Source organism: Urtica dioica, chromosome 12 (genome assembly GCF_054948205.1).
Source record: "Urtica dioica subsp. dioica isolate 48M chromosome 12, U.dioica_male_clone48M_v1_H2, whole genome shotgun sequence".
Lineage (NCBI taxonomy): Eukaryota > Viridiplantae > Streptophyta > Magnoliopsida > Rosales > Urticaceae > Urtica > Urtica dioica.
The window spans coordinates 14706908-14720948 of NC_142767.1; the positions used below are offsets into that span (position 1 = coordinate 14706908).

Genomic DNA, 14041 nt, shown 5'->3' on the forward strand with positions numbered 1-14041 from the left:
ATGCATAGTAATTGTCCATTATAATATTATAATTTATTTGTTAATAAATGACAAAATGTGCACAAAATTACTCTAATGCCATCGGGCCACAGACCTGCGAACCTTCCAAATATAACCATTGAATGAGAAAGATCAAGAGTTCCAAATATTACGATTAGTGGGTTACGTCTAGAAAAATAGCTGTAAATGTGACGGTATAGTTTCACGTTTGCCGGTTTTTGAGTACCTAGAAATAATTTGTCAAAGACGCGGAATTTTTTGGGAATAATATTTTTTGCCAACTATTCTGAATATATATATATATATATATATATATATATATATATATATATATATATTATGGAAAACCTGGCAACTATTCTGAATTTTTAAGTGGGAGTAAGTATTAATTTTTCTAAGTCGGAAAGAATGAGAAAATGCGGAATTTCGTTGATTTTTTTAAAGTATTTTTGGTAGTAAATATATATATATATTTTCTACATGAAGGCCAAATAAAGAGCGTATTCAATTTTATTTTGTGCAATTTCTCTTATAGAGTTATAGATGAAGAATAAAATCACGTGGAATAAAGCTAATAAAACAAACGAACAACATCAGAAAAGGAGAATAAGAAAACTGCTCAATGGCTTAATAAAAACGCTGGGGAGAATAGAAAACATAAAAGTAAAAATAAAAAGTGAAAAAAAAGAAAAAGATTATCCGTTTTCCTCTCTCGAGAGCACACAGTACAAATATCTAAAAAAAAAAAAAGGAAAAAGTACAAAGTTTAACAATTCTGTGTGTCCTATGTGTAGTTACATACTTCACTCAAACAAGAGAAAAATAATTAAATATAATATATTTCTGGTATTGTTTGATTGAAATTGAAACAGAGAGAGAGGTCAAAATCCGTGAAGATTAAAATAAAAAACGAGGGAAAAGTTAAAGAGAATTAGGGCGTTTGGCGTTGGTATGTGAATACTATATAGAGAGAGAAGAGCGGTGAGAAAGTGTGGGACCCGTGCCGTGCGTAATCAGAGGAGAGAGAGACTGAGAGAGAGGAAAATCTTCAACATCACGACAGAGAGAGAAGTAAAAGCCAGCTAGCAATGAAGGAAAGCCTCACCTACCAGTTTTACACCACCCCTCTCCTCTCTCTCTCTCCTCTCTTCCCTTTTTAGTGCTCTCTTACCTCTCTACCTCTCTTCTTTCATTTCAAGCAATCCAACCATTTCTCTCTCTCTCTCTCTCTCACTGAGACTTAATTTAGTTCGGTAGTTCTTCTTCTTCTTCTTCTTCAGACATTTGTGCTTAATTTCTGAAGTTTCGTTTTCGGCGGGAAAAAATAGCAGGTTAGGCTAAGCATTTTGTTTGTTTGGTGTGAATTGGTTTCGATTACTGTTATGCTTTCTGAGAAACCTTGAGAAAGGAAGAAGAAACAGTGAACAATTTGTGTAGAGATTTTTCGAATGACTGTCTTTTTCTTTAAACAATAATTTGGCATTAAAATCTTAGAAATACGAAGAAATTGTGACCACATTATTGATTTTGAGCGAGACGGTTATGCTAATTTGTACGGACTCTGGTTTATTCTGCAGAACAACGTCACTTTCTAGGGAACATTAACACCTCCGAGCTTGAACTCGCGTCGTCACAAGGTTTGATTCTCTCTCTCTCTCTCTCTATATATATATATATATATATATATATTAACCGTATTTTCCATTTTTAAAAATTCAAAAAGAAAAAGCGAAAGTGAAGAGATAAATAGAGCAGATTGAAATTCCGGCTTATTGGAACCAGCTGGCGCTAAAGTACGCCACACGGTAATTTCACCGCCAATTTCGCCCAAAGAAAACAAAGCCAAAGAATCACAGAATTTCCCGTTTTAATCCCAGTCAAATGAGGGAAATCAAAATTAAAACGACCACTTCACTAATCTCTCACTCCCTCTGAATTTGAATTGGGTAATTAACGTATAATTTGCTAGAATACGCCACACGGCACGATTTGTGACCACAGCTTGTCGCTACTCATTCCTAATTCATCATTCCAATGCGCTTTTTAATCTCTTTTACTTTCTCTCACATTCTCTTCCTCGTAACTCTCTCTCCCTCAGATAATAAAAAAATTGGAAGAATGATCGGACCGGACTTCATGGACGAGCTCGACTGCGGTAGCTTCTTCGACCACATCGACGACCTCCTCGTCGATTTCTCCGGCGACGACGTGGACGCCGCCGGAGGACTCGCCTGCTCGAAGCCCGAGGCCACCTCGTTCCCGAGCATATGGTCGACTCAGTCCGAGTCGCTCCCCAACGCAGACTCCGTCTTCTCTGGCCACTCCGCCTCCGCCGACCTCTCCGCAGAACTTTCCGTTCCGGTGAGTCCGCTTTTGGCGTGTCCTCTTCTTCATTTTGCTTTGAATTGTGTGTGTGACGTCACGAGCGAGTAGTAAACGTCGTCGTCTTTCTGACAGCTAGACTTGCCCGCGTAAAACTAAATAGGTGGCATGGAATTTTCGTGCAACCCCTGGTCCATTCCTCGATTAATTGCCTTGTTTTGTCCCCTTCTTTAATTTGGTGCCATATCTATTTCGTTGGTGTCCCAAAAAATAATATAAAATAAAAAAACCCATTGGTTACGTTCGAATTTCAAAATCCCCAATCAAGGTTTCGAGGGTCACAGCGGTCATTTTCAGTGTCGGCGTCGGGGGTGTTTTTGTCAATTTACGCTTTGTTATCAATGTCGGTGAATAAGCAAGTTTTTGAAATAATCGCTCGCACATATACAGTGTCATACACATATTTATTAGGATGTCATGTGACCTTTGTCTCTATATGAAGAATTATTACCATGATCATCATTATTATCATTAATCCAATAATGTGATGGTTTGTGATTGGAACAGTATGAGGACATTGTTCAATTGGAGTGGCTGTCGAACTTCGTGGAGGACTCATTCTCTGGAGGAGAGAGTCTGACGATGAAGAAAGAGCAACAACACTCATCGTCGGCGTTCCAGACCGCCAGTCCCATCTCCGTCCTGGAAAGCAGCAGCTCATGCTCCGGCGGCGAGAAAAGCTCCGGCAGCCTGGAATCCGGCGGCGCCCCCGGCGGCGGCGGAGGGAAGCTCGGGCGGGCCCGAAGCAAGCGGCCCCGCCCGGCGGCGTTCAACCCGCGGCCGGCGATGGAGCTCATGGCCTCCGACAGCTTCGCCGAGTCTCGGCCGGAGGAGGAGAAGAAGAAGAATAAGAAGAAGAAGGTCAAGGTGTCTTTTCCGGCGAGGGAGAGCAACTCCGGGGCGGCGGCGGCGGTGGTGAGGAAGTGCATGCACTGCGAGATAACAAAGACGCCGCAGTGGAGGGCGGGCCCGATGGGGCCGAAGACTCTGTGCAACGCGTGTGGGGTCCGCTTCAAGTCGGGGCGGCTCTACCCCGAGTACCGCCCCGCCGCAAGCCCCACGTTCCTTCCCACGGTCCACTCCAACTCCCACAAGAAGGTTCTCGAGATGAGAGGCCGCGGCGGGCCCGACCTCATCCCCAACACAACCGCCAATGCCAGCGCAGCCGCGGCCTCGATGGATTACATGTGACGGGCTCGAATCCGAAGTTGTTACTACGTCATGTCGTTTTTCATTGCTTTGTTCGTTGGTTTTTTGTACAGGGATTGAATTGCGGTGGCAAGAGGAAAAAAAAAAAAAAGAGTAGATGACCATATATTTTTAGAAAGTACAAAAAGAGAGATTTGCAAGTTTTTCTAAGGGTAGAATTTTTAGAGTTTTAGTTATATCGCTAGCTTCATAAAGAAAAAATTATTGTCCTAGAGGTTATGTTTAGGCGTCGGAGTCTGCTATTTTTTTATTTTTTATTTCGTCTTTTACTTTTTGCATTCCTTTGTAAGAGAATTCTTTTTGCAGATCAGTTGTAGTAAGGGTAAAAAAGAAATATGAGATGAGCAATAGAATTTTCTGTTCAGTTCAGTTTTCCGTCTCTGATCCATATTATTATATATATATATATATGCATAATTCATCAGTGTCATTTCCTCTGATGTATAATCTGGCAATATACGGTACACTTTTCCTTGAACAAATCTAACATGAACATATATATATATATATAGAGCGAAGCTATTCGGCCCGATTCACGATTCACGAACGATCCACTCACGTGGTGACACGTGGCAGCGTGTTGCCACGTGTCACCACGTGAGTGGATCGTTCGGAATCGTGAATCGGGCCGAAAATCTTTTCCCATATATATATATGAGTTTTAGTTTTCTGTTGCCATGTTTCTTTTGAGCACTGGTTCAAGGGTGGGTGTGTTGAGTGTTAATGGGAATTAAGGTTTGCTTTTAATGATTTTTCTTGGTGAAACTTGCATGTCAATGAGATTTGAACTAGGGAACGCACATGGCTTTTTCTAAATATCAACAGAAGAGTTGGCACAATCTTGCACCTAATTGTCCAACTCACAATCTCATTCACATTTTTTTTAAGGTGTAATTGTATGGACTTTGATGCAACTCACCTTTTTCAGACATTTTTATTTTAATTGCTCAAGGTGAGATTTCTTACAATGACAACTTGTTTTTAAAGCTTATGAAATATAAAAACAACCTTCTAATCACCTCAATCTTAATTTCGCTTGTAGCATGGGAAGCACGTTACGCAAATGTCCCTTATATACTATTTAATTGCCTTTCTAAGAATCGCTACTAATCAATTCTAAAATTAAAATTAGATTTCAACCACCACGAGACCCAATTGATTGACCTCTGGTTTCTTATATCAGTGAACTTCAATGTTTGTAATTACCCTCAACTCTTGGGATTCATTCTCAGATGTCAAGATTGATAAAGATAATTGCATGTTACATTTCTATATTGTTTATAATAAAGAAATGACTTGTAGAAGAAGGGAAAGATTATATTTGCCATTACCTATGGTTAAATGGACAAATCAAGTGAGCTTCACATGTGAACCTTACAAAAGAACAGCTCATTGAGAGATAGCTTTAAAATTAGACATTTTTTTTAATTGCCATTAAATATTTTGGCCGTTGTATTCTTCCAATTAAGTTAAGGTGACAAACTGGCAAAAAGCAGAAACTGACCCCAACTGTAAGTGAGCAAAGAGATGCTTTGAAGATATAATTAACTTGATAACTTTATTTAAGAGTTGCTCTTGTGTAATTGTTTGAAAAGGAGTTTGGCAACACGTATTAATCTGTGACCAAGCGCAACCAAATTAAAGAAAAATGGCAACATTATTACAAGCATAATATAATGTTATATATAACTATATTTAATATTTCATTTACTTTCATTCATTTGCTGACTTTGACTCCCTAATCATATGATATGGCGTTCTCTCAAAGAAATGTTTTACGTTATGCTTGATTAGGATCACTTACTTGATTCATAGATCCATAGATAACCCAGAAGAAACGACATAGAAAAGTATACATAAAAGAACAAAATATGATTGAGAATAATGTCAATTCATCCACTCAATGAAAATTTTGCCCAACCAAATAGAATATGCTCGAGTGAAGTAGCGAACACTTTCTCATCTTCCTCAAATAAATAGGAGTTGGCTCTGCATCTAATTTTTGACATTTCTGATTTTAGAAAGCAGAGACATCAAGCACAAATATAGTCTTGTCATATCTCTCCACACATCTCATATGGAGACTAAATAAAATTGAAAAGGTGAAAGAAAAAAAATAGTTTATGTTCAAAAATATCTACAACAATGGTTCGATGAATGATCTATTGAGCTAGCCAAACTAAAGCCAAAAGACAGATCTTAATGGTAAAGATCCTAAACTGGACTTATTAGATATAGACTTATTTTTATCCTAGAAAATAAACACAGGTTGTTGATAATGTGAATGAGAGCATCTCTCGTTCTTCTTCTTTGGACTCCTCTTCTTTTTATAGTCGAGCTTTTATGCGTAAAAATGGCTTCAAACATTTTGACGGCAACAGATTCAGTAATGAAAGCTTGAGGCGGTGTGTTATGCAAAATAGTGTGCTTGACATCTCTTTGGGCCTTTGTAATTTGAAGTTTAATTTGAGTAATTTGGCGCTTGTAATGATCATTTTTTCATCACAAACATATCATATTAGAAGCGGATTTCTAATTTCGTTAACAACGGATTTCTAATTTCGTTAACAATGGATTTATCCGCTTCTAGTGTATCTCCGGCGGGCAATAAATCATAAGCGGATTTTTCTAATCCGAATAGAAGTCATTTTTTTTATTTAATTAAAAAATTAATTCATAAAATAAAGTTTTAAAAGTTTTTAAATTTATGACAAATGAAATTATAAATAAAATACGGTTATAATAATTCAAATATTGTCATATAAACATAAGAGCAATGCTATTCGGCACGGCTCACGACTTCTGACGATCCACTCAGAAGTTGACACGTGACTGTTTAATACTTTTGGGTGGTCACGTGTCAACTTCTAAGTGGATCGTCAGAAGTCGTGAGCTGTGCCAAAAATCATTTCCGTAAATATAAAGTATGTTATCTAACTAGCTAATAAGTACAAAAGTCGATAATACATATAAAAAGTTGCAGTACATTTAAAACGTCGAGAATACAAACAATCAACACCCCACATTTATATCAAGGCAATGTACCATACAAGCAAAACAAGTTTAATGGTACGATCTTCAAGTGATTCAAATTATTAGGTCTTCATGTTATGGGTCTAGGCTATGTGAACAAGTTACCGGCCACACATGAATCAATTTCGGTTAGTTTGAAACATTTATAAAATTTCTCATCGAATGAATTTCAAAGTCTTGGAACAGCAAACCATATGATTCATTTTATGTCCAGTTTAAAAAATGGGCTTATATATTTTTTTATATATAATCATATGAAAATTCAAATTTTGTCATATAACCAATCTTTGATAAATTTTAAGTAAATGGTAACGAGATTTTATTAATAAAGTAAAAAAAATATTATTAGTGGTAAATATTCGTTGATAATCGTAATATTCTCTCACCAGGAAGAGGGAAAAAAATATTTTGTTGTTTATGAAGATTGAGCAATACAATGAGCATATCAATTGACGAGTACCATGATCTGCAGAACAAGCTTATATTCCACAAGTTCCTTGTTTTGATGAAACTTTATTAAGCGTGTTGTCTTCTTCCTATCATAATCCATTACACATAATGTGTTTCATAAGCACACTATATTTCTATTCTAGTCTGAGTTGGATGTTGGAGATTATCATAATATTAGCAAACCCTCAAATCAATTATGAAAATTTTAGAAATGATGTTTAACATATTGAGTTTAATTCTTTTTTATATTTATTTTTATTTTTTATTTTTTACTATTGAAAGTATTGGCGGGACAAGCGATGCGAAGTAAATTTGAGAAAGTTTAGCCATTCTCATAAATTTGTTAAACTAAAAGAATACACCCCCCCCCCCCCCCCCCCCCCCCCCCCAAATAATATGTTTTTAATCTTTATAACCAAAAACATTCTTCGTTATTCCTAAAACTTTTTCAATGACAAAGTCTACATTTGTTTCAAGATGGCATTAATAATAATAATAAAAAATATGAGAAATACAAATTTTATGAATCATTTATAAGAGTTTACTCAAATTTTAAACAGATGTTACATAACATGGTGTATGACCTCAAACCGGTTATTAATTTTAAGGTCTATTAGAAAAATAACTAACTTAAACGTTTGATATTGCTAAATAACCAACGTTTGTTAAATCTTAGATAAATAGCCATTTTTATGTATTTACAGGCGTAAATCTTAGATAAATATCCCCTCCATATATTAGGACACGTCATTATTTACAGTTATTTACGTAAGATTTATCAATCGTTGATTATTTAGCAATGCCAAACGTTTAAGTTGGCTATTTTCCTAATTTCCTGTTAATTTTAAGCTTACTCGTGATTCTGGGGGAGGGGTGTTAGCAATATTATAATAATATTGATGGAATATAAAGACAATTTGCAAGAAATTAAATCAAATTGATTTTTCAGAAAATAATATAATAAATTACAAAACCGGAAAAATCTTGACCGGTATGAACACAAGAATGAGTGAACGGAGAAGAAAGTGTCGATGCCCGTTGGACGGTTTCGTTTAAGTTTTTATTGTCCTCCACAGGTGCATGATTAGTTGAACGAAAGCCTCCCAGGATACAAAGACAATAAGATAAGCTTAGCACCATCGGCTTGACTTCGGCAAACTAGAACCTTAGTACTAGAAACTACCACCGAACTACGAATAAAAACAAACAAAGAAAACAATTTCAGGGAGAGAGAGAGAGGGCAAGCTATGAAAGACTTGCTCTAGATGATCTTCGAATGAGAGACTTCGACCACCTTGTATACGAGAGGCAAATCATGGTTACAACCATTGTCCATCAATGCTCGGTTACAAAAATGTCTCCATAAGTGCATGGTAAATGCACGGTTACAAGCCTTGACAGCTCGTCCAGCCAAGCTCAGAAACGTCCATTTAAATGGTACGGTTACAAGCATTAAACCCATGTAAAACTGTCCACTTTAATACCAATTAATAAAATGATTTTATTTTTATTTAATAAAATAAAAAGAAATCAGAAGGAAAAATTTAGGATCTAACCCGCCCGCCCGGACGGCGGTGCACTAAGCCTTTGCCCCTCTACAAAACCGGGTTACCCTATAGAACTCAAACCCTTATCCACACAATTGGTATATAAACACACACATAGTTCACATATCTCTTCCATGTGGAACTCTTGTATATGCATACACATCCATAACACATTTCATTTCCTTCACAACATTGATGTTTTCCAACCCATTTTGAGCATTGGTTTCTCATTCAATATAGCATTGATTTTGGCAAATAAACATTCAATCTTATACCCATCGCAACGAGGAATAAGAGTACGTAGGAATTAGTCAATTCCGATGAGTAGGCCTCACTCAAATCTTAGCCACAAATCAGCCACATAATAGTAAATAAATACCATTTATTACAATATTTCCAACAAGGGGAGTTCACTAGTATTCTAATATTCAAGTTGTACATCAGTATAACTGAGGCTAATTTTGTTTTTATTTTATTTATTATTATTGACTATTTAGTATGTAGATCTTCTTTGCGTGATTTTGAGAGTGGAGAGTTAGGCCTTGTTTGATAGGAGAGAAAAGAGGATGGATGGATTAAATAGGAAAGATTGAAAAGTAGAAACAAATCCATTTGGCTTATTTGGTAGGGAAGGTGAAAAATAGTAGAAGGGATTTGGAGGGATTAACTTTCCATGGGTCCCACCAAAATCCCTCCCTCCCAATTTGGGTGGATTTGACAGAATGAAAACAAAAATGAAGACAATTACACGTATAAACTTTGAAAATAATTTGATTATGTATAATATAAGAGTAATATAGTAATTTTGCTACAATAAACATCTATCACTCCTCTCTATTTTTTATCTATAACAAACAAAAAATGGATGGAGTGTAATTTTTTATTACATTATACCCAGTGACGGAGCCAGAAAAGTAAACCAGGGGGGGCTAATTTGAAAAAAAAGTTTCAGGGGGGGCTTGATTGTAAAAATTTTATAAAAATTGGGCCAAAAGTATAAATTTTTAAGTAATTTTTTTTTAAAAAAGGGCAAAAATGCAAAAAAAAAAAATTTGAGGGGGGGCTTAAGCCCCCCCTGGGCCTATAGTGGCTCCGTCACTGATTATACCAATCAACTTTTTTAACAATCTATAATCTATTAATTTCTTATCATTTCTCTTCCATTGAAGATAATCTATCCACCCATATTTCTTTCCTTTCTACCAAACAAAGCCTTAGGCTTTGTGATGTAGACTCAAGGTTATAGGAAAAACGGAAAAATTCTTCTAATCAAAAGATTGATTTTCATTCATTTTAAACTCACATTATAATGTGGTCTAAAAAGCCTATATTTATAATAAAACCTTAATCCCTACTACGATCTTGACTTCAAAAACTAAATAGAATAAAATATTCAATACTTTAATACGTATATAATACTAAATAAACCTATTTAGTTATATATATATAATGTAAGAATTCGAATACATATATATTATTCCTAATATTATATATTATTTCTAAATTATATATAGAAAGGACATTAAAACTTACGTACGTAATACTATATATAAAATATAACTAATAATATGATACATTAGTGATATATATTATCACGAAGTGAATATGCTATATAACTATAGTATCTATTTCTATATAGAAAATACTAATACTTAACTACTATCAATAGAATATATATTACTGCTGTATATATAAGTAGAGTATTATATATAGCGTATATATTAATACTACGTATAACTAACTACTACTAATAAAATTAATTTTGATTACAATATATTTAAAAATTAAAAGATTAAGAATTTCTATTAAAATCTCATATTTACTCTGCATCACTTTGATTAGTAGGAAAGAATAAAAATGGGTAGATGAATTAAGTATGATGGAAGAGAAATGAAAAGAACGGATGATATATATTTTTTTAAAATTGATTGGTGTATTGTAAGGAGAGATTAAATTCCATCTCTTTGATTGGTGTATTTAGCTCCGATGTAACAAAGTAGTTAATTTAAAGTTATGAATTTGTAAAATAGCTAAGATTTGTCTTAATTTACTGAAATAGTCAAAATGTATAATAATCTGGTTTCAAATTTTTTATTTTTTGCCTCAAGAGTAATTTTTTTTAAATGATAAATTGCTTATAATAATCGTCAAAATTTTTAATCTTGGCTTAAAAAAAAAATTGAAAACGTAAATTTGCTAATTTACTGTAAAGTTGAAACTTTGACTATTTTACTAATCAATAAGTTAAAAATGACTATTTTGTACAATTTTTCCATTAAAAATAAAGATGAATGATTGATGTATAATGTATTAAAGCTCCATACTACTATTTTCTTTAGCTTTTCCATGGTAATTATATTAATAAATATTATATTTGTAATTTATTCAAATTTTTGGTTTACATCTTTTTCAATCATCCAAATTGAAAGTGATAAATTTTAGTGGGGCATGGAAAATCAATCCCTCCTAATCCATTCCATTTGTTTTTCATCCTCTCAAAGAAACATCACAAATTAATTACTTTCTGTATATAATTAATTCATCCATCCTCTTTCCCTCGTTACAAATAACATGGACCCATAGCTAGTGAGAGCTCTCCGTCAAGTTGATTTAACTTTCAATTCTGATGTGAGTGGCAATATGAGTTATTGTTCGCGACCACAACAACACTCCGAAGTCAATGTGTACAAGTCCAATTCTACAAGTTCTATGACCAAAGAGGATTTGCTCGGAGTGGAAGACATAGAGGGTCTTATTGAGTATTTGAAGTTACAACTTAGGCAATGTATTTGCCAAGAATAATTGGGCAAATACAATGTATTAGCTGTGGCTTTAATATTATTTTGTTTTATTCAAATTTACATTAGATTAAGTGTTTGGAGATGTAAATCCATGTCGATATTTTTTTTAGTACAATTAGTGTTTCTATTTAAAGTTTTTATTTCATAGTTAAACTACTTTTGAAATTTTATTTAACATTTTATTTAAGAGATTTTGGTATTTTTTTCTAGATGACTCAACGAGTGATTCATTCTTTTTTTTTTACCAAAGAATCAGACTTATATTAATTTGGCAAATCAGCCATTAAATTGGGGTACAACCAAGGTGGAGCTTCATTGCGCCACATTACATCTGCATCGAAATTAAGAGAATATCTAGCCAGTTTATGAGCTGGAACATTGTTATTTCGAGGCAAGAAAGAGAAGTGAGACTCGTCGAAGCAATCTTTCAGGTATTTAAGAAGCAATCTTTCAGGTATTTAATCTCGTCCACCAGAAGGCCTAGCTCCGTCGTTGGCAAGTGGTTCTGAAGGATCAAGGAGATTACCCGTTGGCAGTCAGATTGAACTTTGTGTTAGGAATATTGCCCACTTGAAGATAATGATTTCTAAATTCGATAATAAGATTACTTTATTAGCATTATATGATTAGTGGGTTGAGTTCTAAACAATTAGAATCAATAACAACTATCTTCCATAGCCTCCGTATCTAACTGAGTCACGTGCTGGGCACTTGAGTTCGGACGGTGTGCTAAAACATGGTCGATGACTGATATACGCCTGGAAAGCTATATCTAAAGTCATATATGTGGAACACATAGGTGAAGGCTGATCACTATGTGGGAGCATTCTACACTTGTGGTAAGTGTACGACTTGGACAGGTCTTGGTATAGATGTGTCGTTTAAGGACCGTTACGACACACTAACCGAGGCCACTATGATGGTCACAGTGAGACTTGATCTAAATCCTGAAGTGATCATGGACACTGGGTTATGTTACTGAGCTCTTTGACTCATTCGCTAAAAGGCTATTCATGCTAATCACAGCTTATGTCTTGGGAGTTTTCTCAGAGCATGATTCAAGTGGGAAGTGATTTACAGATACAGAATCCAGCCTTCCTGAAAGAAGGTTAATGTTCACTCACCTAAGGGTTGATTCCAGAACCGATAGATTGCTAGCACTTTCGAAGTAAGTAACGTTCGAAAGAATCTTTCGCTGGGGAAGCAACAATGCTTAGGGTTGATATGTATCAAGAAAAGTATAACGGAAAAATTGAATTCTCTTGACACGGGTTGAACCTGGAGGATCTTGATCACGAACTGACTATATCAGTGGACACTCGTCACGATGAGTAAATATAATTCTAGTATAAAGGAGAGTTCAGTCTTGGCTTACAAGGTGGAGTATTTGACCAAGATTAGACGAATCGATAGACAAAAGAGAAAAGACTATTTCGTCTTTTTCATCGGATTTGTTAAGCTTCTATTACTAGGTCCATAGTCCCCTATTCGGCTCTGATAAAGGCGGATAAGAACTTTCGTATAATAATGTTTATCATTATTAATCTCACTTGCTGTAATTGTGATTGACAGCATTAATTATGGAAAACGGGTATTCGCAGAATTAAATAAATATTTATGGTAGAATTGTTTATTTATTGTTTGATCAAGTAAATAAACAATTATCAATTATTTGTTTATTGTTGGACCAAGTAAATAAATAATTAATTGGGTTTTAAGCAATTGGGCCTTACACAAAATATGAAAATCGAATTTGGGAATTTTGGCACTAGGGTTTGCGCAAATCCCCCCTTGGCCGTGTGCCTATAATTCAATTTTTATAATATTGGTATTTACCAATATTTTCTCTTTAGTTCCTTAAATAAATGAGAGAGAATAATATAAGATATTGTCCTATATTTTCTCGTTATTTATAGGAAAGTATTTAGGAGAATATATGAGAATATATTTAAAGGGAAATAATATATTCCCCTTTATTATCTCACTAAATAAAATATTCTCTATTTAAATAGAGAATAATATCCCATAGATTTTGATCTGATGGATGAGAGAAAAAGTAGGATTCACTTGTTGAGATCCAATGACCTATATTTAATCCACCAATGTGAACACAATAAAAGGAAATAAAATATTCTGGAAGATTCCATGAATATCTCCTTTTTACTACTATAAAAAGGATTTTAACCTAATAATTTCGTGGCCCTCCCTTGGCCGTGCGAAATTTTCTCTCCCTCCCCTCGGAAATTCGTTTCCATTCTTAGTAAAATAAGAGAGAGATCTCGAAACACCTAGTTTCGTGATCTAGTGAGATAAAGACTGTGTCCACTCATCTTTCTTATTCGTCTCAGAGATTACGTTTCGGAAGACTAAGGTGTCATCACATCGAGTCCTTGAAGGAGGAATTCCTTATTGATCGTGTGAAAGCTTGTACGTTCAAGACGAAGACGGATTGTGAAAGCTTTCAGTTCGTGAACCGAAAATCAATGTAAGTATTCGTTTTTCGCTCAAATCGGTTGCTTGATAAATATGCTCTCGTGAATTCAATTAATTAAACATAACTAGATCTTGTTAATTATAACCATAATTTAATTAGCTTATGATCAACGTAATTAATTATTT

At 34.7% G+C, this 14041-nt stretch overlaps 1 protein-coding gene across 1 annotated transcript; it reads left to right on the top strand.

Annotated features, from left to right (window-relative positions):
- Positions 1-1100: 1100 nt before the first annotated feature.
- On the top strand, positions 1101-3960 carry BME3 (Plant-specific GATA-type zinc finger transcription factor family protein). The gene is made up of 4 exons (XM_089603090.1): positions 1101-1331; positions 1578-1637; positions 2099-2361; positions 2890-3960. Exons 3-4 carry the CDS (start codon positions 2119-2121, stop codon positions 3571-3573), a joined length of 927 nt encoding a protein of 308 aa, XP_089459216.1. The 5' UTR covers positions 1101-1331; positions 1578-1637; positions 2099-2118; the 3' UTR covers positions 3574-3960.
- Positions 3961-14041: the final 10081 nt, after the last annotated feature.